The sequence below is a fragment of the Pelophylax lessonae genome, assembly GCF_965119305.1.
Source record: "Pelophylax lessonae genome assembly, chromosome: 3".
In the NCBI taxonomy this organism is placed as follows: Eukaryota; Metazoa; Chordata; class Amphibia; order Anura; family Ranidae; genus Pelophylax; species Pelophylax lessonae.
Genome location: NC_138770.1, coordinates 575,619,867 through 575,647,564, shown reverse-complemented (window position 1 = coordinate 575,647,564; position 27,698 = coordinate 575,619,867). Strand labels below are relative to the sequence as shown.

At 42.5% G+C, this 27,698-nt stretch overlaps 1 protein-coding gene across 1 annotated transcript in view; it reads left to right on the top strand.

Annotated features, from left to right (window-relative positions):
* Positions 1-27,698, top strand: part of XPO1 (exportin 1) — a 144,195-nt gene that overhangs the window by 51,321 nt on the left and 65,176 nt on the right. Inside the window, exons 3-7 of the mRNA XM_082249577.1 lie at positions 9,738-9,839; positions 19,125-19,197; positions 19,313-19,374; positions 19,454-19,498; positions 25,564-25,745. Coding sequence (XP_082105703.1) covers positions 9,738-9,839; positions 19,125-19,197; positions 19,313-19,374; positions 19,454-19,498; positions 25,564-25,745 — 464 coding nt within the window. The remainder of the gene's footprint in view (positions 1-9,737; positions 9,840-19,124; positions 19,198-19,312; positions 19,375-19,453; positions 19,499-25,563; positions 25,746-27,698) is intronic.

Genomic DNA, 27,698 nt, shown 5'->3' with positions numbered 1-27,698 from the left:
TTATTTACACGTTTACCACATTTGGATCTATGGTTGCAGTTCCTAATCAGCGCACCTTTCACACCCCACCTAATTAAAGAAAATATACTTACCTTCCTTCCTCCCTCTGCGCATGCGCTGTCACTTCCTACTTGCATTGACTTCTGGGAGCCGAACGTCATCGCTCCCAGGAGTCAATGCACCAGCCCCGCTCGTCCCTTCCGATGCAGGCGCGTTATTCCCTGCTGAACAGCTTCTGGGCATGTCCCGAAGCTGTGCAGGGATGACGCGCCTGCACCGGAAGGGACGAGCAGGGCATTCTGCGACTCCGATGTCACCGAAGAGGACACTGGCTTCAGCTGCCCACACCTGAGATGGCAGCGCTGGACAAGACATTTTCAAGGTAAGTATTTCTTCTAAAAGGTAAGTGAAACCGGGGGCCGTTCAGAGGCTATCGTTGCTGAAATGCACTAGCCCTGACTGTCCCGGGGGTATTTTTATCAAAAAAAAAAAAATTTTTTAGGCCGCAACTCCGCTTTAACTTGACTCCATGGATGAGTTGATCTAAGGCCATACGAGTGGGAAGAGTACTCTTCTACCCCAATCAACCAAGGGCAAGGCAGCGCCTAATAGATGAGGGCCTTCATTTACTGCTCATAGGCAGCCCCTTCGTACCGGCTGGTCGCAGGAGAAAGGCGCTAAGAAATTCAGATCTTCTGGGGGTTCCAAGAAGACATGGTCGGGTAAGCCGAGAACAGGCCAATGTGGATCTGTGGACAAATTCTCGTCTGCATGAAGGGACACTCTCACCCATTTCTGGGATGGGGGGGGGGGGGGGGGATGTCTTTGCTGCTTTCCAGGACCATGGACTTCCTTGATTCAGGACAAATGGGTCCACAAACTGATCCGATCGGATTACAAGATCAGATTCCAGGCTTGACCGTCGGACAGGTTCTTCCCGTCCAATCTACGCCAATCCCAGTCCGGTTAAGTGATCTATGAGAGGTGGTACAAGATCTGCTGTCTCAAGGGGTGATTGTGCTGGTTCCTTCTCGGGAATGCTTTCAGGGGTTCTATTCAAACTGGTTCACTGTGCCCAGGAAAGAAGGGAATGGGTGGAAATGTTTGTTCCAACCCTTTGTGCAGTGCACATCCCAGGTGTGGAAAACTGGCAGGCGGATTACCGTAGTGATCAGGTGTTGGATCAGGGGGAGTGGTCCCTGCACCCGGAGGTAGTTCACCTCCTGTGTGTCCGGTGTGTGTCGACCTGTTTGCTTCTTGACTCAACAAGCAGGTTCAGAGGTTTGTTGCCAGGTTGAGGGATTCTCTGGCCGAAGCCACAGACACACTGGTGGCTCCTTGAGGTCCGTATCGAATGATCTATGTGTTCCCTCCGCTGAAACTCCTGCTGAGGCTTTTGCGCAGAATAGAGGTGGAAGGGAATCCGGTCATTCTGGTGGCCCCAGAATGGCCTCGCTGGTCTTGGTACGCAGATCTGGCAAGGTTAGTCGCCAATTCTCCTTGGAGACTTCCTCTCAGGGAAGATCTGCATTCTTAAGGGCATATCTTCCATCCTGCTCTACAGTCGCTGGCTTTAACAGCGTGGCTGTTGAAAGCCAGGTATTGAAGCATAGAGGTCTTTCTGATTCTGTGATTCGTACACTGTTTAACCACTTGACCACCGGAGGATTTTGCTGTCTTCCGTCCAGGCCACTTTTTGCGATTCGGCACTGTGCTATTTTAACTGACAATTGCGCGGTCGTGCGGCGCCGTATCCAAACGAAATTTACGTCCTTTTTTTCCCGCAAACAGAGCTTTCTTTTGGTGGCATTTGATCACCTGTGCGATTTTTACTTTTTGCGCTATAAACAAAAAAAGAGCGTTTATTTTGAAAAAATAACAATATTTTTAACATTTTTTTTATATGAAATTCCCCCCCAAAAAAATGTAAAAATCAATTTTTTTTTTAAATTTTTGGCCAATTTGTTTTCTGCTACCTATGTTTGGTAAAAAAAATCGCAATAAGCGTATCTTGATTGGTTTGCGCAAAAGTTATTGCGTTTACTAACAAAGGGAAAGATTTATGTCATTTTTGGTATTTTTTTTTTTTTAACGCGTAATGGCGGTGATCTGCGATTTTTTTTTTTTTTTTTTTTTTTTTTTTTTTTTGCGGGACTGCGACATTGCGGCGGACAGATCGGACCCTTGACTGACATTTTTGACACTTCTGGGGGTACCAGTGACATTACTGCAGTAATCAGTGCTATACATATGCACTGTTACTGTAAAAATGACACTGGCAGGGAAGGGGTTAATTTTATTGGAGAGGGAGGGGTTAATGTATGCCTGGTGCTTACTGACGTGTGGGGGGGGGAGGTGACTGAGTGACAGAAGGACAGATCGGATGTCCAGCTATGCTGAACACTCCGATCTGTCAGTCCCTGTCACTATGGAGATCCGCCCGCTCTGTTTACACAGGCGGGCGGATCTCCTCGCTAGATTCCCTGACGATCGGGGCAGAGCAGCGCCGCCTACAGGGGGAGGAGTCCAGAGACGTAGGTCTACGTCGCTGGACGGGAACGAGCCACTTTGCCGCAGTACGCCCCAATGTGAGCGGTCGGCAAGTGGGTAAAGGCCAGAAAGTCTGCTTCGCGGAAGATCTATCATCATACGTGGAAATCGTACATCTCATGGTGTGAATCGCTGAAGGTGCATCCTCGCCTTTTTTCGGTGGGTAGGATTTTGACCTGTCTTCAAAAAGGGGTTGAACAGCAGTTTGCTTTGGGCACCATCAAGGGCCAAGTGTCAGCTTTGGCTGTATTTTTTCTCCAACGTCCTTTAGCTACGCATGCCTTGATTCACACCTTTTATACAAGGGGTTTGCCATATGGCTCCTCCGAGGCGATCCCCTCTACCTCCGTGGGATCTTAATTTAGTATTGTCTGTTCTTCAAAAACCTCCTTTTGGGAACAATAGGTTTTGAGAACAATAGGGAGATTCATCTTACTGTCTCAGAAGGTTTGCTTTTTTGGTGGCCATTACTTTGGCCCACAGAGTATCTGAATTGGGGGCGCTGTCCTGCCGTTCACCTTATCTGGTGGTCCACATAGATAAAGTGGTACTTCAACCTAATCGGTCATTTCTTTCTAAGGTGGTTTCTGATTTTCATCTGAAGCTGCCTTCACTCTGTCCTAAGCCCAAGCATCCCAAGGAAATTGCTTTGAATTCTTTGGATGTGGTTTGGGCAGTTAAAGTTTACCTAGCGGCGGCTACTGAATCTTTCTTTCAGGAAATCAAACTTTGTCCTCACTGAAGGACCTCGAAAGGGATTGGCTGCTTCTGCTGCGACCATATCCAGATGGATCAGGCAGACGGGGGTACAGGCTTATTCATTGAAGGGTCGGGTTCCACCTTTCCCTGTGAAGGCGCATTCTACTAGGGCGCTGAGTGCCTCTTGGGCTTTTCACCATCAGGCGTCAGTAATGCAAGTTTGGCAACTTGGTTGTCGGTGCACACATTCACAAAATTCTACAAGGTAGATGTGTTGGCCACAAGGTTTTGCAGGCTGCTGTCTAAAAGAGAAAATATTCTCTAGGGTGTATGTTTCTAGGTGAGCTCCAGTTGTTCCCGGTTGAGCTCCATGTTACCTGGTTGGCTAAGTTTAGCCTTTTGGGGAATTGTTCTTTCTTTGCATTTGTTTTTCCCACCCCTCATGCAAATACTGCTTTGGGACGTCTCGATGGTCAAGAAGAATATGCAACTGCGTCTGTCAATGAACGATAGAGAAAATTCGATTTTTGACACCATAAAATCCTTCCAAAATTGAAGGTTATAGCAGAGTGTGTGGGTGTATGCCTGCAAGGACTGCCCCATAGGCATGGTAAAGCTTTTTCATGCCTAGTGTCCTACTCCTATAGGGGGCAGCATAACCCAATGGTCAAGAAGAATATGGAGCTGCGTCTGTTAATGAACTTAAGAGAAAAGGATTTGAAGAGGTCTTGGTCCGGCAAGCCCCGAGCAGGTTCTGCCAGACCTGCGGAAAAGTCGTCCTCCGCATGAAGCGGCACCCTCACCCATATCTGGAGTGGGGGGATGTCTTTGTTTGTTTCCAGATCCGTGGACTTCCCTGATCCAGGTCAAGTGGGTCTACAAAGTAATTTGCTCTGGCTACAAGATTGAGTTTCCATCGTGCCCTCAGGAAAGGTTCTTCCCTTCCAACCTGCACTTGTCCCTGGATTGCTTAGGGGATCTCTATGGGGCAGTGCAAAACGTGTTACTTCAAGGGGTGATTGTTGCGGTTCTGACATCGGAACGTTTTCAAGGTCTTTACTCAAACCTGTTTTACAGTTGCCATGAAGGAAGGCAAGGTGCGTACCATTCTGGACCTCAAGGCCCAAAACTGCTTTGTGTGGGTACAGAAGTTCCGAATGGAATCAATTTGCATGGTAGTGGCGTCCCTACATAAGGGAGATTTCTTCACCTTCCACGACATCAAGGACGCCTGCCTTCACATCCCAATATGTGCCGCCCACCAGCGCTTTGTCCACATTGCCGTGGGCGAGGAGCATTATCAGTTTGGCGTTACCCATTGGTCTCGTCTCCGCTCCTCGGGTATTCTCAAACGTAATGGCCCTGGTGCTAGCATTGCTGCGTTAGCCGGAGATAGCGGTACTAGGGTATCTGGACAATCTGCTTTTGTGAGCAGAGTCTTTGACTACTCTGTTGGACAACTTGGAGATTACTCTGCGAACTCTGAAGAAGTTCAATTGGATTCTGAATCTTCAGAAGTCTACTCTGGTTCTGTCCAAGTCTGGATTGTCTGGGTCTGATGCTGTTTCTTCCTCAGGAAAAACTTCAGAAATTGCAGGAGGCGATTCCCAGAGGTGGGGGACTTGAGTCGCATGACTTGACTTAAGTCAGACTTAAGTCACCAGTTTGAGGACTTGAGACTTTCTTACTAAAATTAATAAGACTCGACATGACTTTGACTTAAAACCTTACTTTTTTAAGTTATTAAATATTTGCATTTTCTCAAGATGTGTTAAAGCAAAATCAATGTGCCTGTTATGTTTCTGACACCATAGTCACTTTAAAACACCTCTGTGTTCTGGTTTTTAGGACACTGGCTGTTTAACAATGGAAATACTTAACATGTTTTTAGTGACTGTGGTTTTGAAACATGACCGGACAAAGGATTTTGAGCTGTTTGGGCATTCAAAGTGTTTCTTTAATATGCCAAGAAAAAAGCACTAAGCAGTTTTGTTAATGTTGAAAATGAAACAAAACCTTTCCTGACCACTGACTTTTAACTGATTTAAAGGTGGAAATGGGGTAGATCAGTATTTTTAACTTGATTTGTGACGTGACCAAAACAAATGACTTGACTTGCTTGCTTTTCGCCACAGTAACTTGGGACTTGCTTGAGTCTTGAAGGTTAAGACTGAGACTTGCTTGTGACTTGCACATGTGTGGCTTACTCCCATGTCTGGCGATTCCGCTTCTGCTGTACAGTAGACGGTCATCTCTTTGGACTTGCGTGCTGGTGCTGGGTCTTATGGTGTCTACCTTTTTTGAGGCATTTCCGTTTGCACAGTTCCACACGAGATCTCGGCAAAAGGAGATTCTGGTGAAATGGAACAAGGATCCTCAGTCTCTAGACTATCTGGTCCTGTTGAGCCAGAGTACTAGGGGGTTCCCTGGTTTGATTGCTTTATTCTTCGGCACTTCGTCAGTGAAAATAATTTCTTTCCCTGTACTGGATGGTTGTCGCCACGGACGCCAGTTTGCCCGAGTGGGTAGGTGTCCTTGGCATAGAGTGTGCTCGGGGGTCTCGACCTTGGAAGAGGCTACCTATCGGTATGCTGGAGCTCCGAGCGATCAGACTTTGTCTGGATCATTGAACAAGTCGTCTTAAGGGGTGTCCGGTACAGATTCAATCAGACAATGCCATGGCCCTGGCCTATGTCAATCACCAAGAGGGCACAAGAAGTGTCCTGGCGGCTCGAAGTAGCCAGCATTCTAAGGTGGGCAGAACGAATGGTTCTAGCCCTCTCTGCTGTACACATTCCTTGGGTGGAAAATTGGCCGGCGGATTACCTCAGTCGACAGGTGTTGGACAAGGGGTAATGGTCACTTCATCCGGAGGGGTTTCATCAGTTGCATATCCGGTGGGGTACTCCGGGGATGGATTTGTTGGCCTCTCACCTCAACAGGAAAGTGGCACAGTCTTGGGATCCTGTAGCCGATGCCACAGACGCATTTGTGTCTCCCTGGAGTCAGTATCATCTGATTTATGCCTTTTCTCCTCTCAAGCTTCTACCGAGACTCCTGCGCAGGATCGAGTCAGAGGGGATTCTGGTCATTCTAGTGGCTCCAGACTGGCCTCGCCGGTCTTGGTACGCTGATCTTGTACGGCTGGTCGCCGATGCTCTTTGGAGACTTCCTATCAGGGAAGATCTGCTGTCCCAAGGGCCAATCTTTAATCCTGCTTTACAGTCACTGGCGTTGACGGCTTGGCTGTTGAAAGCCAGGTGCTGAAGGATAAAGGGTTGCCTGAATCGGTGATTCCTACCCTGTTAAAAGCTAGAAAATCTACTTCTAGGAAGATTTACCCTTGTACTTGGAAGTCATACATTGCGTGGTGTGAAACCCTCAGTGTTCACCCTCGTTCCTTTTCCGTGACTCGGACCTTGGCCCTTGGCTTTCCTCCAACAAGGGGTTGAGCAGTGCCTGGCTTTGAGTACCATCAAAGGTCAGGTCTCGGCCTTGGCGGTTTTCTTTCAATGTCGATTTGCCACACACTCTTTGGTGTGGGCCTTTTTATCCAGGGAGTGAGACACTTGGTTCCTCCAGTGCAGTCTCTGTTGCCGCTGTGGGACCTTAGTTTGTTGTTCTCCAGAAGCCTCCCTTCCAATTATTTGGGCAGTTCCCCTGCTTGTTATACCAGAAGGTGGCCTTTTTGGTGGCTATCACTTCTACGCGCAGGGTGTCGGAGCTGGCGGCGCTGTCTTGTCCACCTTACTTGGTGGTTCACAAGGATAAGGTGATTCTTCGTCCATGTCTGTCGTTCCTTCTGAAGGTCGTCTGATTTTCATTTGAATAAAGAGATTGTGTTGCCTTCCCTGTGTCCCAGATCTAAGCATCCTAAGGAAAATAGCTTTACACTCCCTGGATGTGGTTCGGGCAATAAGGGTGTACTTGACTGCTACGGAGTCTTTTTGATAGTAATGCCCCATACACACATGCAGATTATCTGCAGACTTTTGTCTGCAGACTTACCAAAACCATATAATATGAGGTCAAACCTAAACACTTTCAATTTGTATGCAATCCGGCAGGCCCTTGTACTACATAGAAAAGGTAAGTCTGCAGACAAAAGTCTGCAGATAATCTGCACGTGTGTATGGGGCATTAGACTCGCTATTTGTCCTCCCCGATGGACCTTGCAAAGAGCTGGCTGCTTCTGCTGCGACCATTTCGAGATGGATCAGACCAACTGTGGTTCAGGCTTATGCCATTAAGGGTCAGGTTCTTCCTTTCCCTGTTAAGGCGCACTCTACTCAGGCGCTTAGTGCCTCCTGGGCCTTCAATACATCAGGCGTCACTGATGCAGGTTTGCAAGGCGGCCACCTGGTCGTCTGTGCACGTGTTCGCAAACATTTTATAAGGTGGATGTGTTGGCATCTGCAGATGCTTCCTTCGACCACAAGGTTTTGCAGGCTGCTGTTTGAGGACTTGTCCTATTTTAAAGGTGTTTTTTTGTTTTTTTCAGACGAGCTCTAGTTGATAGTTGAGCTCCATGTCATCTGGTTTGCTTTGTTTAGCCTTGAGGAAGGTTTTTTTTCTTACTGTTCCCACCCCTCATGTTTGACACTGCTTTGGGATGTCCCATATAGTCATAAAGATGAGGAGCTATGTCTGTTAATGAAGGAAAGAGAAAATGGGATTTTGTATTACCGTTATATCCATTTCTCTGATGATGATCCTTGACGGACACAGCACTCGCCCCTCTGGAGTTTGTTTTTCTTCTGACACTGCTTGTAACAAAAACTGAATACCTATAACTGAGTGGGCATATACCCCCTTGGACTGCCCCATAGGCGTAGTCAAGTTTTTGTCTGCCTAGTGTCCTACTCCTGTAGGGGGCAGTATAACCCATATAGTCATGAAGATAAGGCGCTGGGTCCATCAGTGAACATCAGTGAAATGGATTTTACGGTAAGGGTCCATTCACACGGGCGGTCGGTATATCATCCCATCCGTTTGCGGATGATATACGGACATAATGCATGTCAATGGGATTGCGGATGTCAGCGGATGACCGATTTGCGTCCCTTCAGTTCGGTTCCGTTTTTTGGAACAGAACCCTATTTTTCTTCTGTTTAAAAAATGGAAAGGACGCAAAATTGGATGTCAGCGGTGTCATCCGCTGACATCCGCAATCCCATAGACATACATTATGTCCGTATATATTGTCCACAAACGGATGGGATGATATGCGGACATACGGACCGGATGACACAAGTGTCATCCGTGTCAGTAAAAAAAAAAAAAAGTGTCGGAGCGGACCAAAATACGGTCCGCCCCGTGTCAAAGGACCCCAAGTCAAAAATCCAATTTTTACAAAAGCTACTGGTAGCCAGTCCTTATTGTTTGCTAGGTAGCACACAGGTACTTGTCGTAAACGTATTGTTTTTACGCAGATATCCTTTAACTCTATTTACCTTATTACCATAACTATTACGGCAGGGGTCGAAAGAGGTTTTAAATAATTATTTTATTTTAAAATTTTAATGCCCAATCCTCTCATTTTATAGTACAAGTAAAAGTAATTCAGACAGCAATAACGCCACGTGATCTCTTTCTGATAACCCCCCTGGTGAAGATAATAAATTGAAGTAAAAAATAGATCCTTGCTAAGATATAATTGTTATGCCCCATACACACGTGCAGACTATCTGCAGACTTTAGTCTGCAGACTTACCTTTTCTATGTAGTGCAAGGGCCTGCCGGATTGCATACAAATTGAAAGTGTTTAGGTTTGACCTCATATTATATGGTTTTGGTAAGTCTGCAGACAATCTGCACGTGTGTATGGGGCATAAGAGAAAAAAAAAAAAAACTCCAGGTTTTTCCCCATTTACAAAACGCTTTGTATTCCATTCTCATGCAGGGGAAAAGAATAGGCAAGATGGTATGCAGGTACAATGGAAAACGGTTAATGTAAGAGGTAACAGTTTAGCAAGTATGTATGCACAATTTGTAACTTGCTGTTTCAGAGTGTGTGCATTAAATCCTTCTGATGGCGCTCTGAGGGGGTTTAATTGATTTTTGCAGCTAGTGTTGATGAGAATTACTTCTATAAGAAGATAATAGCACTGTCCTAGTTGGCAGTCAAGATTTTAGTGTTTTCCATGGTACCAAAATCAAAACTATTGGTTTTACAGTAATGTGCCCTATAATATCAGACATACATTCAGACCCTAAGCCCTGGTTCACACCAGTGCGATTTCCCATGCTGCAGCGACTTTGAGAAAGGTCCCTTCCACTTTTCTGCAATTTGCATTGACTTCTATATAAATGAAGTCACAAGCCCCAATGAAATCAAACATTAAAAATGCACTGACCTGCAGCTTTGATATCGTGCTGAAGTAGCACGATCTCAAAGCCACACTGGTGTGAACCAGGGCTAACTTGTTTTGCAGTTTTTTCCTGGATTACATTTTAAGGTTCTTGACAGTTAATTTTGTTTCTTACAGCAAAGAATGGCACAGGAAGTACTGACACATTTAAAGGAGCATCCTGATGCCTGGACAAGAGTTGACACAATTCTTGAGTTCTCACAGAATATGAACACCAAAGTAAGCACACATGTTTTTAGCTTGACTCGCCTCACACCTCTTGCCCCCCTTCCCCATTCTTTTCTTTTTTTTTTTTTTGTCTATGAGCTTTGAGGAAAATATCTAAATTGCCCTGTTGTTTTTTTTTTTTTTTTTTTTTTCTTTTGCTTTCCTTTATTCTTTATTGAAATAAAAAAAAATTACCCTTGCTGCATCTTTTGAGAAAATTGGACAGATCTAATTTTAATTTTAGGATAAATTTAATGAAACAAAGTCGATTAAGTTGCACATTGATATTTGTCACTCCTAGAACTTTAGATCCTTAAGGTTTAGGTCAAGTGCAGAAAAAAAGTGTATTTTTAGTTAAACTTCTAGCTTCCAGTTTAGTACCTCATACATCCTGAATGGGGTAGATATTTGATTACAGATTTTTCAAGAAGGAAGCTCCAAAGTGGAGAGCATTTTATAATTGTACACTTTTCAGGAGGGCTGTAAGAGGTAGTCTATACCTTGGGTAGATACCCCAAATATTATACTATATTTATAAGAACAGAACTTTTTGTACTAAATATACGTTTTAAATGTTGAACGTTCGATTTTTATTTAAATGTGTAATTTGGCTGTCCCTGTTGCTTTGTTAACATACATGTGAAAGTTTTTTACCTGTTAAAATTGTTAAATTGGAACCTAGGTATGCACTTTGAGTTTACTTTGACTGACTAATAAAATATCTTGTTGACATCAGTTACTCAGTATGGAAGTGTACAACCTTTAATGCACAGGTGTCTGTCTCCCTTTTAGTCTTCTACAGATATCCATTCAGGATGATCGCACTGATGTTGGGTTTTAGATAATGTCTCAGCTAATTTGTAATTGAACTTTTGCTGTGACTGATGTAATCTGGTTTTGATGCAATACATGCTAATGAAATGTATTACAAGCTTAGTATATGAGTTGCCCATAGATGCTTTTTAACCACTTGCCGACCAGCCGCCATATTTATATGGCGGCAGGTTGGCTCTTTTTTTTTTTTTTTTTGCAAAACAGCTAGTGGGGCATCGGGCTCATACACGCCGATTGGTCACAGGGGCAGCCAATCAGCGGGTCCAGCAGCCGTGGGGCACCCCTAATCGCTCCCCGTGGAGACGGAGCGGCGGTCTGCCAATGTAAACACGGCAGACCGCTGTTCTGTCAGTAATCAACACAGGAATCCTGTGTTCCACCTGTTTAGGAACACAGGGCTCTGTGTTCATCCAGCAAGCCCATCCCCCTCATAGTTAGAAAGCACCCCCTAGGGACACATTTAATCCTTTGATCACCCCTGTTAACACCTTCCCTGCCAGTGTCAGTACAGTAACAGTGTATATTTTTTGCACTGATTACTGTAGTAATGTCACTGGTCCCCCCAGAAGTGTCAAATGTCTGGTGTCCAATCTGTCCGCCGCAATGTTGCAGTCCCACAAAAAATCGCTGATCGGCGCCATTACTAGTAGAAAAAAAATGTCAAATCTTTCTCCTAGTTTTTAGACGCGATATCGTTTGCGCAAACCAATCAATATACACTTATTGGGATTTTTTTTTTACCAAAAATATGTAACAGATTACACATTGGCCTAAAATGATAAAAATTTGATTTTTACATTTTTATTGGGAATGTTTTATAGCAGGAAAAAAAAAAAAAAATATATATATATATATATATATATATATATATATATATATATATATATATATATATATATATATATATATATATATATATATATATATAATTTTCTTTTTCTTTTTTTTCCCCCCTAGAACTGTCACAAATATTTTGGGTTATAGCGCAAAAAAAAAAAATTGCAGACTTGATCAAATACCACCAAAAGAAAAATTTGGGTACAGGGTTGCACGGCCGCGCAATTGTCAGTTAAAGTAACAGTGCCGTATCGCAAAAAATGGCCTGGTCATTAAGGGGGTAAAATCTTCCGGTCCAGAAGTGGTTAAGATTGGACACTTAGGAATTCTGGTCCCAGCTCTACTGAACTTCCTCAAAGTGCTCACATTAGTAACAGTATTTGCTTGCCTGGTCATTTATTTGCTTATAAATACTGACAGTTATTACTAATGTTTAAGTTGATTTATCATCAACAGTACTTTTAAAAACTCAGTATTGTCTTGTGAAAAATTGACATGATTAGCGGAACAGAAAGAAAGCAACAGGTAAAGAACTCTTCAATTTACATAATCTTCAAATGATTTGGTGCTAAAATTTCTGCACTATTACATTTGGCTTATATGCATTTTTAAATATTTTTTTTAAGCTGTTAACGCTTCCTGATATTAATCATAATGTTCCATTATGTTGATTGCTTGTAATAGGAAGAAAAGGGGTGTCTTCCTGTGCAACTGACACAGCTAGGCTTTGACGGCAGGCCTCCACAAGGTCTACCCTTTTCATTCCCTTTAACTGAATTCTGTTCATCAATTGTATTTGTTTCATGGGTGGGTTTGGGTGGTTATGGGGTGGGGTTAAAGAGCTTTTTATTTAATATTGAGGGTACTTAGGCACTTCTGCCACAGGGATCATTGACACTGATTTTGTTTGTAAAAATATTCCATATTTGCTGTGGTTATAATTTGTATGCAATGCCAGATATTAAATAATGCCAACTGCTTACACTTTTTATTCTCTTTAACCTTTTTTAATGTCTTTGACAAAAGTTGTGACTGTATAAAACAGATCGTACTGGCCAGTCACATGCTTTTTCCTTCACTGTTGGTCAACACTACAAATCTAGTCATGTGATAAATCTGTACATGTTGCCAAGAGATGTGTGTATGCAACACTCTCAGGTAAATCCTAATAATCAAACAGCAGATTTTATTTTTTAAATCACTTGACCAGCTGATGATCCCTTTGGTTGAAGCTATATTGATCGACTTTGTTATACAACAACTAACCTTTGTAGTAAACTTTTATTCTGGGTCAAACTCTCTGCGTAAATATATCGTTTGTAAATTTTTACCTTTCAGGTATTATTATAGTAGTGAAAAACATTTTTTGTATCCTTTTTAAGAGAGGTCATTACTTTAGATTGCTTAAATAGTGGTATGAACACCACTGTTCTTTCCTTCTGCAGGGATCAATTGTTATTGGAAGTGGCATACTTTTTATCAAAAGTGCAATTCACTTGTTGCACATACAATTTTATTTTTGTGTCCTCTAAACAGTTCATTTTATATAACTGATATGTCTTTCTGCATATATGTTCTTGTGAAGTTTGTTGTGTTGTCATATCATTCGGATTCCAACAGCTTTTTAAGATTTAAATATAACTACAAGTGTGAGTGCTGGGGGGGGGGGTGCAGGTCAACCAACTCCCCATGCATGGTGTGTGTGTGTGTGTGTGTGTGTGTGTGTGTGTGTGTGTGTTTTTTATTTTTTTTTTTCTGAATTGTTTTGTGATGGTTGAGGATGCCCTTGATTTAAATAAGTGGACTTTTTTATTTTAGTGCAAGTGTGAGGTATAGCATTGATGACATTGTTTTAGCAGTCTTAATGACCTTACTTCCCGGACTTTTCACTTCTATGCAATAACACTCTTTGTTATATTGCAGCCATTTGCTAAAATCATTTAAGTTCATTCTTCTTCCTCATGAATGTACACATAGCACCCCATACTGACAGAGAAACACAGAATTGTTGACATTGTTGCAGATTTATTAAAAAAGAAAAACTGAAATATCACATGGTCCTAAGTATTCAGACCCTTTGCTCAGTATTTAGTAGAAGCCCCTTTTGATCTAATACAGCCAGGAGTCTTTTTGGGAAAGATGCAACAAGTCTTTCACACCTGGATTTGGGGATCCTCTGCCATTCCTCCTTGCAGATCCTCTCCAGTTCTCTCAGGTTGGATGGTAAACGTTGGTGGACAGCCATTTTTAGGTCTCTCCAGAGATGCTCAATTGGGTTTAAGTCAGGGCTCTGGCTGGGCCATTCAAGAACAAACACAGAATTGTTGTGAAGCCACTCCTTCATTATTTTAGCTGTGTGCTTAGGGTCATTGTCTTGTTGGAAGGTAATCCTTCGGCCCAGTCTGAGGTCCAGAGCACTCTGGAGAAGGTTTTTGTCCAGGATATCCCTGTACTTGGCCGCATTCATCTTTCCCTCGATTGCAACCAGTCGTCCTGTCCCTGCAGCTGAAAAACACCCCCACAGCATGATGCTGCCACCACCATGCTTCACTGTTGGGACTGTATTGGACAGGTGATGAGCAGTGCCTGGTTTTCTCCACACATACCGCTTAGAATTAAGGCCAAAAAGTTCTATTTTGGTCTCCTCAGACCAGAGAATCTTATTTCTCACCATCTTGGAGTCCTTCAGGTGTTTTTTAGCAAACTCCATGCAGGCTTTCATGTGTCTTACACTGAGGAGAGGCTTCCGTCGGGCCACTCTGCCATAAAGCCCCGACTGGTGGAGGGCTGCAGTGATGGTTGACTTTCTACAACTTTCTCCCATCTCCTGACTGCATCTCTGGAGCTCAGCCACAGTGATCTTTGGGTTCTTCTTTACCTCTCTCACCAAGGCTCTTCTCCCCCGATAGCTCAGTTTGGCCGGACGGCCAGCTCTAGGAAGGGTTCTGGTCATCCCAAACGTCTTCCATTTGAGGATTATGGAGGCCACTGTGCTCTTAGGAACCTTAAGTGCAGCAGAAATCTTTTTGTAACCTTGGCCAGATCTGTGCCTTGCCACAATTCTGTCTCTGAGCTCTTCAGGCAGTTCCTTTGACCTCATGATTCTCATTTGCTCTGACATGCATTGTGATCTGGAAGGTCTTATATAGACAGGTGTGTGGCTTTCCTAATCAAGTCCAATCAGTATAATCAAACACAGCTGGACTCAAATGAAGGTGTAGAACCATCTCAAGGATGATCAGAAGAAATGGAAAGCACCTGAGTTAAATATGAGTGTCACAGCAAAGGGTCTGAATACTTAGGACCATGTGATATTTCAGTTTTTCTTTTTTAATAAATTTGCAACAATGTCAATTCTGTGTTTTTCTGTGTCACCATGCCAGCCTGGACTTGACAGTATAATACTGCAAAAAGTGATGTTGATGTCAGAACATCAGTAATGCTCAGTGGAGTACTGAAGACTGCCTACTACCACCACAGATAAAAATACCCTGGGATGTCGCATGGCTCACCAGAAGACTGCTAGATTTTGAAAAAGGAATAAAGGCAAAACCATAACTAACTCTAAAACTTCTCTTAGTCTCATTCCAAGCCTAATCTATCTAGCCCTGTAAAGAAAAAAAAAAAATCACTATACTTGCCTGTTCTGCAGTCTTCTCTCCTCCACAGCCTTCCACATACATAGTTTAGATATTTCTCAGGTTCCAGGAGGCAGGGGGTGTAGATCTGATGTCACACATTGCACATACAGAGCTGTGTATATTCTGAGACCTGAGTGAAGGTAAAGGATACACACCCCCTCTACATGGTCTCACTGGGAAACATGCACATCTGAGGCTGTCAATCACCTGCTGTGTGCTGGGGGTGCTCAAAGGATTGACTGATGTCTGAATCAAAGGAAGGACTGAACAGACAGGATCCACACTAAGTGCTATGATGTGAAGCAAGTACACACTATATTAGGATATGCTTTGTTCATTTTTCATTTCAGTGCTTTACAACCACTTTTAACACCTGTCCTAAGAGAGTATCCCATTGCCTCTTTGTTATGCAGAACCAGAGAAAATGTGAAAGTCCAGGTTTACTTGCTGCAGTTTTGTTCCTATTTGATAAAGTAATTTCAGAGGGACTGCATGACAGCCAGGCAACTTGCACTTACAGATGGCCAGTAATGAGTTTCTCACAGCAGGTCTCCTCTTAGCATCTGGTAGGGGTTTTATAACCTCATAAGTTTTTTTTTTTTTTTTTTTTTTTCTTCTAAATATTGTATAGCTGATCGCGGTGCATATTGGAGCTTAGTGGATCTAGTTATTTCATACAGCCTACATTGCATTAAAACTTTACAGTGTGTGTTTCCCCCAAATAATATTACATAAGCGTTTGTTTAATTTTGACTTTTGTAAATTTAGCCTGCTTGTTTTTTTTTTTGTGGTCCATTTGTTAGAAATGACTAGGGATCCAGCTTTTCCCTTTCGGTCCTTTTTTGCATTCAGACCACACCCAGCACAGAAGCAGCTCCATGCTGATGTAGTCAGTTTGTGTCTCTGTGCCACCTCCTTTGAAGATCTAGGATGCGTTTAATATCCAGAGAACTTGTTTCTCTTGCAGTCAGTTCATCTGTCACGTCCAGCTTTTTTTTTTTCTTTAACGGGCACCTAGCAGGAGCGTCATTATCAAAAACTAAAAAAGATTCTGCTAAACAATGAACACTTTCTCTATTCCAGTGTGCTTTTGGTGTTGTGTGTTTTACATGCACTTTTAGTTTTTTCCCAAAGTATGGCCGTTTAACTGCGATTTTTTAAGCGGATAGTGAGTCATTTGGGATCGAAAGCTGAGGAGCTTGCCAAATGAATGGGTGATTGCTGTGACAATTTCAAGGTTTTTTGCAACTCTATTAGGCCTAGTGCATACTGGTTTGTAGGCATAAAATATGTCTAGTGTAAAATTCACTGCATTTTTCTGCATCTGAGGTGCTGCAGGTAGGGAGTTCAGCCAGCCTGCACACCCTGTACTCCTGTAATTGTTGATGCTCTCTGCATTGGTGTTTACACCTGCATGTGTATGATATACACTATATTACCAAAAGTATTGGGATGCCTGCCTTTACACGCATATGAACTTAAATGGCATCCCAGTCTGTCTGTAGTGTTGAATATTGAGTTGGCCCACCCTTTGCAGCTATAATAGCTTCCACTCTTCTGGGAAGGCTGTCCACAAGGTTTAGGAGTGAAGTCTATGGGAATATTTGACCATTCGTTCAGAAGCACATGTTGATGTTGGAGAGAAGGCCCGGCTCGCAGTTTGCTCTCCTATTCATCTCAAAGGTGTTCTGTTGGGTTGAGGTCAGGCCAGTCACATTCCTCCACACCAAACTCGTTCATCCAGGTCTTTATGGACTTTGCTTTGTGCACTGGTGCCCAGTCATGTTGGAACAGGAAGAGGCCATCCCCAAAATGTTCCCACAGTCGGGAGCATGAAATTAACCAAAATGTTTTGGTATGCTCACACCTTTAGGAGTTACCTTCACTGGAACTAAGGGCCAAACCCAACCCCTGAAAAACAAACCAACACTATAATCCCTCCTCTACAAAACGATTTGGAACAGTGCACAAAGCAAAGACGTGGATGAGCGAGTTTGGGGGTGAAGGAACTTGACTGGCCTGCACCTGAACTCAACCCGATAGAACACCCTTGGGACAATTTCGAGCGGAGACTGTGAGCCAGGCCTGTGCTTCTGGAAGAATGGTCAAACATTCCCATAGATACACTCCTAAACCTTGTGGACAGCTTCCCAGAAGAGTTTAAACTGTTATAACTGCAAAGGGTGGGCCAACTCAATATTGAACCCTACGGACTAAGACTGAAATGCTGTTAAAGTTCATATGCGTGTAAAGGCAGGTGTTCCAATAATTTTGGTAATAGTGTATTTTCTAAACACAGACGTTTTGTGTTTGAGAAATACTTCAGATGCACAGAAACAGTGTTGCACGATTACAGGGATGTACCTTGCGTGAAGCACAGGAAAACTTTAGGAATTTTGTTATTTTATGCCTGCAATGGTTTATGTACATGTAGCCTTTAACAGATGCAGGCTTTGTGGCATGAATGCACAGATACCTTCTGGCTTAGTCCTTTCATCTGTCCGCAAGATTCTCCTCCCCTCCCACCAGCTGCCACCCCCCTGTCCTGAAGGACAGAGAGCAGCGCCATCTAGGTGCAGTATGACTGCAATTTATTGTATAAAAGGTAAGAAATACGCTCACAAGGGGAAAAACAATTTCAGCATAAACGATGAATGTGGTGTTAATCCGCTCTGCTCTTGGATGGTAGCCGCTGGTGTGTCAGTGACCAGAGCCCTGGTGGCTTCCTGGTAAACTCTAATGCACTGATGATATTGGTTCCGGGCTCACCCCAGCCACACCCATCTCCCGAACTCCCCAACCTCTCAAACCATCCCTCTACCCACTCTTCCTAGGCGATAGGTATCAGTAATTGGTATCCACGAGTACTTAAAAAAAAAAAAAAAAAAAAATTGCATTTGCATTTACAAGCGTTTTTTTATTTACCAATCTGAATGCAGCTGCATTTTTTTCAATGTAGACATTCACAGGTGCTTTAAACATTCACTGTGTTCAAAACCATAGCAAAAAATTCTGCCTCTGAGAACATGCGTATGCATTCTGGTATTGAGTGGAAAAAAAAAAAAAACGATTTTATGCATTTAAAAACACCAATCTAAAAAACCAGTATCACTTAACGCAGGAACTTTAGTTCCAGGAGGCATTGGTAAAATGTTTACATCCATGTGAATGTAGCCTTAGTCTATGTTCCCATTAGTGTGCTTGTAATATCACATGTATTCCCACACTGCACAAGAAACCTGCTGCTTAAAAAAAAAATGCATGTACACAGCAGCCTATTCAAATCAATAGACTAATGTGCCTGCGCAAATGCGGCACAAAGACCTGCACTAATGCGAACCTAACCTAGGACTAGGTCCGGTAATTTTTTTTTTTTTTTTTTTTACTAACGCGTGTATATTTTTTTTAGAAGAAAAATGTTTGTTCATATTAAAATACCTGAAAGGTAAATATTGCAAAGGGAAAATGCAGTCTTTTGACAGAGTATAAAAGTTAGTTTAAATGTTACTTATACTGTAGGCTTGTTTTAGGGGGGAGGGTTGGAATTTAGTTCATCTATAGCATTTCTTGCTGAATGTGTAGATTCACACCAGAAAATACTGTTGCCAATGGCAGCATTTGTTCTTGAGGAAAATTCGTTTTTTTTTTTAAATCTTTTTTTCATTTAGTTGATGCTACACTAGCACTTTTCTGCATTTATAAATACTTGTTTATGTTGTATGTGACTCTCTCTCTTTTAATAGCATAGCTTATGCGATGCTTTCTTCCTGGTGTGAGCATGATCAAATGGCAGGGTTACTAGTGTATATTAAGAATAGTAAATGTGCATGAAAACTCATGGGATTGTATCTGAATTATATGTTTAGTAAAGCTGTCTTAAATGTATATGTGTGAATGAGCTGATTGTGTGAACATTGTGAGTGCTTTACTGAGTGTTATATCTGTAACCCTGAAATACTTACTTGATTTTCTTCTCCAATTTTAGTACTATGGTCTGCAGATATTGGAAAATGTAATCAAAACAAGATGGAAAATTCTTCCTCGAAATCAATGTGAAGGTAGTTTAGTTTTACATTTGACAATTGATTTGTTTGTCATGTTTGTATACAGATGCGTATTTTGTAACACTTGTGTTTATTCATCTCCATATCTTTCAACTAATGTCAATTATAGGTATAAAGAAATATGTTGTTGGACTGATCATCAAGACATCTTCAGATGCAACATGTGTGGAGGTAAGTACCATATTTTGTTTGCAATAATGTAGTGTAATTGTAACAAGTGTCAGAAGTTTTATGATTGCTTCTCTTTCAGAAAGAAAACGTGTACATTGGGAAGCTAAACATGATTCTTGTACAGGTATGTGAGATTTAATACATTTTCAAATGTATGTTTATCACTCTTGTAGAAATAGACTAATTTGCGCAGTCTACTATTTTGAAGCTAACTCTTGTCTTTTTTACACATACTTGCACACCTTTTTAATACTGACTTTCTCATCAGGCTATTTGTTCTATTACAAAAATCTCATATCTTAATTGTACAGGACACAGGCTTTATGTTCATAGACCCTGGATTATTGGCTGATACCTTCAAGTGATTGGACACTGGCAAAGCTTTGAGGAGATGCTCCCTGGGCATCCTCCTATAACCCTACCCATTATTTGAGTCCTCAGTTTTTTGAGATTCTCCAAAGATGATGGACCTCCTCTTACAGAGAACAAACTGTTAGCTTAATTATTTTAACTTCAGATTCTTGATTCAACTCTTTACTGTTTTCGAATACAGCAATAGAGGCAGCACATACCAATTGGTGTAACCTTAGTAAAACCTTGGGAGCTGTCTCTGAAACTCAGACCGTGGGGGATGGCCTGTAATTTTGCTTTGGGCCCTGGATCCTGCTTGTGGGCTAACCTTGGCTATTGATGCAACTTGTGTAGTTAGCCACATGGTGTGCTCCAGGGCTATGCTTCATTCCTATGGTTTTGAGGACCCTTTTGGAGGCATGACCACTGTGACAGGTGAAGCCTGAACCATATATAGGAACCAGCAACATGGACCGATAAGACAGCCGACTTCTCAATCAACAGGCAAGACTTAATATCTGTTACTTGCTTTACACTTACAGTACTGTATGTGTATCCTGATTAGTGTTTTATTTGTTAAAGCTATCAGGAAAGTTGGAATGTGTTTGAAACGTATTCACTTATACGGTGTTGAACTTTTCAAACTTGGTGATTAAAATTCCACCATTCAGAACTTAAGTCTCCGATGGATGTCTAAGTGTTGTATAACACCACAGTCTACAGTTTACTACCACTTCATATTGAGCCTTTTTTAGAAGGTACTTGGATGCTTCCTCCAGCCATTTTGCAAGGAGGATTTTGCTGCAGGAAGGTAGACTCCCAGGTTTCTGCCTACTTCTTCATGGATGCTTATCCAATTTACGTAGCCTACTCAGTGATTACCCTACATGGAAAACCCTCACTAATAGCAACAGCGTGCAAGGGAACCATGTCAAAACTCAGGTGAACCTTCACTCTGCTAAAGGCTTTCAAAACACTTAAACTGTTCAGAATTAAAATGCTTTCCTTGCACTGGATCAGGACCCTATTTTAACATCGGTCTCTGCATCCGATTCTCGCAACCAGTGACATACCGAAGTCCGACTTTTCTACAATGTCAGAATTTCTGAAACAACTGATGTCTTTAATACCTGGAGTCGGTGTTAGACGAGACCATTAAATGTTTTTTACCTCCCAGGTTCCTATATGCTCCTTTGTGGATACTAAGAGACCTGCTAAGTCTAAGACTGGGACTGCAGAAGAATGTCTTTTTCAAACATCTTACTTTACCCATTGAGGATGTTCCTTCAAAGATTTTGCTTACAGAAAAATTGTGACATTCTCAAAGGCTCTCTTTACTCTACAGGCCCAGTCTGCTTTTTTTGCAATTTCTGTTTGTCAAACCACAAATAAATGGCATTCTGATCGTACAGAGTGGTAGGGGTCACGATCAGAAGAAGCGCACAGACATACTACGTACACATGAATGACTATAAACTAGTGATCGACCAATATAGTTCTTTTATTACCGATATTTTGGTCATCGTATATCGGTATCTGCCGATATTTTTGGACATTTAAATAAAAATTATTTTTTATTTTTTTACACAGGTATTCTAGAGGAGGGATCTAGGGGTCTAAAAGACCCCAAACCCCTCCTCTGCACTTAAAAGCATTCAAAACGTCAAGTTTGGCTGTTTTAAATGCTGTAATTTTTTTAATTTGGCGCCGAGTACCCAGAAGTGATGTCATGACATAAGTTCCGGGTTTTTACATGGAGACCCAAAGCCGCATTTGGATCTCTTCGGCGGCCGTGCAGGTAGGATGCCTGGGTCTCACGAAGGGACGGGGTTGGGCGTCCCAATCTCCCCACATCCCCTCCCGCTCCTTGTAATGACAGCCAAGCGGCTTCTAAGGCGCATAGGTTGTCATTACATGACAGTCGACCGTCTGCTTTGGATCCTGGTACTGGGGTGATGCCTCTAGCTGCAGGCATCACTCTGGTACAGCACTTTCCTGAAATATCGGCAATATCAGTACCCTCAGGGGCCAATTCCAATATATCGGGAAGTGCAGATCAACCCTTGATATAGATCGGCTTTGCCGATAATCGTTCGTTCCCTAAAATAAACATGCACACTGTACAGTGTGTGTGTGTGTGTGTGTGTGTGTGTGTGTGTGTGTATCGATTGCCTGACTTTCCCTTTCAGGATCGGTACCCCCACTGCCCAGGGAAATGTTTGCTTACAAAGTCTTTCACTTCAGGAGGATGCTGAGCAGGTCAGCACTCTGGAATAAATCTTCCCCCATTCAGGGCTCTGTACGTTGTCTGCGCTGCATATTTCTTTTGACTCTCACTTTACAACAGTTCGGAGTTCTGCCAGTCTCAGCCCAGTATATTATACAGATCACACATACAATCTTGTGAATTATTTAGAAAGTAATGTAAACCACATCTTTTTTTTTTTTTTTTTTTTTTTTTTTGCAGGCATGATGATTGATGTTCATGTAATGATACCTTGAATTTAATATCAATCCCCAATGCATGCATTTAGTGGGAATAAGCCAACTGTTTACTGACTACCATCACAAACAATTGTTGTACCTCCCAGAGTTGACAGGCGCTCATATGCAGCCCAGAATAGCCTTCTCACTGTTTTCTTTTTCAACCCCTTTTACACACCTGCATGTGCTACACCAATAGAGGAGCAGAAAGCATCACAACCCAGAAACCACCGGAGTACATCCCAGAAAGCTGTGCGGATGCCTGGCAGGCCCTTTGCAACCGAAGGTAGCCTTCTCAGATTTCTGAATGCCTATGGCAGCTGCAGGCAAGTTTGAGAAATCGGACCAGCACCTCTGTACTAGCAAATAGGCTTAATTGCTGGTGATTAGAATTTTACTAAATGCCTGCTTAGTTTAAGTTTTTGGCCATTTTTCCATGTTAGCCTTGGGCACTCTCCAGAATGGCTTTGATTTCTGTCCATATGCGCAGAATCTTAAGACTAAAAGCCTAGACAGCTCAAGCTGCCTGTAAAGGATGCCTCATGTAAATGCCCTTTTAAAGATGGAAGTCTCCTTTGGTGGGGCACTTGACAAATTTATTAGAGATCTCAGAAGGGGAAAAAAATCTTTCCTCGTATGGAACCCACAAGGTCAGTTATCACCATTCTGAGATCTGGAATACTGTGCATCTATCTGTATATTCCTGTTTACTCACCTCAGTGCTTTCTGCACCTTGTAGTAGAAGAATACAAACGCTTCCAGTTTGTTGCGCTGCCATTTGACCTATCCTCTGCTACCGGAGTACTTACACCCCTTCTTGCCATCTTAAGAACATCAGGGCATTCGGATCACAGGGTATCTAGATGACCAACTATCTGCAAATGTTCACTGAACTATTTATATACTTGAAGCTTTCAGCTGGGAAATCAAACTTTGAAAATCCCCTGTCCAACCTTACCTTCACTTGGAATACTTGGGCCTCAATCTACAGTAGACACAGCCCAAGCAAATTTCTGTTTTGCAGAAAACAAACTAGTCTCTCTCAGATCTTATTCTCGGGTCAAAGAAATTACTTCTTTGAGAGGTTCTCCTCCCAAGGCTGTTCCATTTTCCCTATTCTAATCAAGGCCTCTCTAACACAACATTTTGTCGGCATGGAACTTTCTCTCCATCTCTTGATCTCCCTATGCTTCTATCCAGTCAAGTAAGGAACTCCCTAGATTGGACTTCCAACCCAGCCTGGACAATGGGAAAGTAATTTGTATCATACTAATCGAAGGCTCTCAGGTTGGGGCAGGGAATGTGTTCACCCACGGTAGTCTAGCCCCCCGCCAACATCTTGGAGCTCGCAGCGATGGATATGGTTCTACAAAATTGGACTCTCCTTCTTCCAGGACACACTATCAGACAGACAACGCCACCAGTGGGTGTACCAGGGGTCATGTAACCTTGAAGGAAGCAGGTGTGATTATCTGCTGTCCACATCCTAGGGGTCAACAGGTGGAACGGAGAGTTGTCATTGCCTGAACCAAAAGTAATGGGCCCTTTTAATTTGACATCTTAAACCTATACTAGAGATGGGGGAATTGGATCTGGATACCTCAGTCTGTGGTCAGGAACAAGAATCTTCTAGCCACTGGCATCTGATGCTCTGATAATTCCTGGGACTATGTTTGGGATAACTTGCTCTTTTTCTCCAGTATAAATTCTGCCTTGACTGCTACAAAAATGAGCAAGAGAATAAACTACTGATTCTCACTGCATCTTACTTGCCCAGAAGAACCTGGTACACAGACTGAAATCTAAGACACAACCCCCTGCCCACTTCCAGACAGGCCAGGCCTGCTGTCTCGGCGCCCTGTTCTACTCTGCTTCTCAGTCACTGATCTTAATGACATGGCTTTTGAAGCCCAGGTTTTGAGGGACACAGGGGTCTCTGATTCTTTTGTAAAAGTAAGAAAGGTCACTTCAGAAAGATCTAGCATACCTAGAAATCTTTCTTGGTCTAGTGTGAACACCCACTTCAATTAGTCTACTCTGTACCTTGCATTCTGGCCTTCCTTCGATTTGGTACTTGACCTTAAGTATTCTTAAGGTACTGGTTGCGGCCTTGTCTGTTCTTTTCCAAAAGCTTCTGGCTTGCTTTCCCTTGCAAAAATTTTTATTCTAGGTGTTTGTCAGATTAAACCACCCTTCGAGCATTTGTGATTCATTGGGACCTCAATTGGGTTCTCTCTGCCCTGCAGAAACCACCCTTCGAACCCATCAGGAAACTCCTGTGGGATGATCTCTTCTATGAGGTTGAGGAAAGTGAAAAAATGGTGCTACACCTATAAGGTTATCATGTTGCTATTAATATTGATGTAAAAAAATCTGGTTCCTTGGCAGGTGGCTTCTACACCCTAGGGGATCTCCAAAAGCTTTGCAAGTGTCCAATCATCTGGTACTAGCCCAGAGTCTGAGTATCTGTCCGGAGCTGTGCATTGCAACCAGTCGTCTCTCGGCTCACATTTTCAAAGCTTAAGACATGCACATTAGTGGGGGTTTTTTCTTTACTAAAATAAATGCTGGATAAAAAAAACGCTCGTAATAGCTTTCTGTTGTAGCTTTTTAGAAGCGGTAGCGTTTTTATTTGTGTTTTTGCAGTTCCTTTTATGAAAGGGGGGGGGGGGGGCTCCACAACTGCTATTAGTAATTGGAATACATGCTCCAAGAAACTGCAAAAACAATTTATTTTTTCTGTAAAATCATACTTGCATGGGTGGATGCTGTATCTGTCCCCCGCCAGCTCAAAGACTGAGAACCAAGTGATCAAACACCACTGATCACTCGGTTCTCAGAGCTCCAGGAGCAAAGAGCTGGTGATTGTCAGTTACAGACAGCACTCCTGTGATCCACAGAAGTACAGCCAAACAAGCTTTTGCTGTACTTTTTCCTTCAAGCCCTCTTTCACACTGAACACACAGCTTCTAAATCGTGCGACTTCACTTCAACTCGCACAATTTCAAAGCCCCATTTCAGTCTGACTTCGAGGGTGACTTGAAAGACATCTGGGGGGGGTTCATGCACAGATGTGTATTGAAGTCGCCAAAAGTAGTGCAGGAACTACTTTTGGAAATCGGTGCAGTGCCGTTCTACATGGGTTACAACAAACTTTGTGGTCTACAGCAATTGTACAATGAAGCAATTTATCTTGACACCCTATAGCTAATTACTTTAGTTCATTTATGACACCTGGTATTTGTTACAAGCAAAAGTAGTTACAAGCAAAAATTACCAGTCCTCTATTTCTCAAAGCAAACATGTAACAGTTTTTTGTACCAAATTGTTTTTTTTTTTTTTTTTTTTATACAGATACTGAAGCAAGAATGGCCCAAACACTGGCCTACATTCATCAGTGACATTGTAGGAGCCAGTAAAACTAGTGAGAGCCTTTGTCAGAATAACATGGTGATTCTAAAACTTTTAAGTGAAGAAGTTTTTGACTTTTCTAGTGGACAAATTACACAAGTGAAAGCCAAGCACCTGAAAGACAGGTATGCATATAATGGAGATGTTGTCCTATTCTGGAATTAATAACCAGTGTCTTGACCGGTGTTTTTTTTAAAATTTTTTCCTCCTGAATTCTTTTTCATGGTAAAGCTTAAAGCCCAACTCCATAGTTGGAACAACCCCTCTTCCCACTCCCATCTAACTATTAGTTGGTATTAGGTGGGGACTTTTCAAATACCCGATTTGCTTACCTGAAGCTGCAATCACATGATTTCTTTGGCTTGATCCTTTGCCCTGCTTTTGCTTACTTCTTGGGGAGCCCTTTGTGCAGGCAGTGATGTGAACCCCCAACAATGTGGACACCACCTATTGTTGGAGGAGGAACTTTCAGCAGCTGGGTCCTCTTTCATAGGCTCCTGAAGCTGATGAGGGTACTGGTTCCCAAGAACATAATGAGTGGGGTAAAATGCCTGGTCTGCAGGGCAGAAAATTAGCCTGGCTTCTAGAGGGAAAGAGTGACTGATCCATTTTACTTTGGGATGGCTTAGAAATTGGTGTTTCGCATCAAGCCTGGAAAGTAAGGTAATTGATGCGCAATGTAATATTTAAGCTTTATTTTTTTTCTCCTGGAGTTGAACTCTAGGTAAACCACTAAATACATAGTGGAATCTTATATCTGTGTTTTTTACCTGGCAAAGGAATTGTTTCCTTTAATTTAAGAGGCAAAAACATTTTTTAAACAATGCTTACAGATAAAGGCAAAATGATTGAATAAAAACCCAAGGAAAAGTCTCATTTTCAGTGATTTAATAAACAATCACACAAATGTAATGGTTTATTCTAGGAAAAAAAGTACACCATTGGTCTCAGAAGCTGGAATTGCCCTTTTTAGAAGAAATGACTTTGGGTAGTTTTGCATAATTACCCACCAGTCCTTGACTTTGACTAGGTGACTAAGACAATTTGCATGATGTGGGTTTCCTTTCATGAGCTGCCAGTTATCAAACCTACCACAGCTCTTCAATAGAATTTCAAATCAAGACTCTCTGAGTAAGCCAGTCAATAACTCTATTTTTTTATTTTTTTTTTTTAGGTTTTCCTTGGTGAAATTGCTAGTGTGCTTTTGTATCTTTTGTGTTGAAAGATTTAGTATGGTTTCAACTTTTTGACAGGTGGCCTCCCATTCTCATCAAGCGCACTTTGATAAGGTCCGGAATTCATTATTGATAAATACAATCTTCCCAGTCCTTGGGACAGCAAAACAACCCCAAACCATAACATTTCTACCACCTTGCTTTACTGTAGACATTTTACTGAAAATGCTGCCCTCAATTTAGGCCAAGCATGTGTACTGTTACCATGATCAAACAACCCTCTTTAATTAGATCACAACTTTGTATCAGAATTCATGAACTCTACCTATTTAACTGCTTCTCACCTGGCCACTGCATATATATGGCGAGCAGGACTAGTGTCGACCTGGGAGGCTGTTACCCATATGTCCATTCAGGTTTGCGCATTGTACATGCCCCCTGGGGGTGTGCAGCAGCGTGATCTTGTTACCACTGTATCCATAAGACACAGCAAATCCCTGATCCTTAGTACCGTGCCGTGCCGTGGTGCCGTGTGATCGCATGCCATGGCTGCCATTCATACAGCCATTGAGAACTACTGTGATTGGTCATAGTGATCGGATGGTACAGGGCCAAGCACCACCTTTCCTGTACCATGTGATAGCTGTGGCCACTCACAGCGCTATCACAGTAGTTCTCAATGGCTCCCAATCATCTTTCCTGGGTTTTCCAAAAAAATACATTTTTAAGACTCGCTTTGTCTTTCAGAAAATACCTTGAAGTATTTGCTTTAACCACTTCCGCTCCAGAAGGTTTTACCCCCTTAACCGGTTCCGGACCGCCCACCGCATATATACTGCGGCAGGCTGGCCCTCCTGTGCGAAAAGACGTAGGGCTACGTCAGTCGCGCGCTGGCAGCTATGG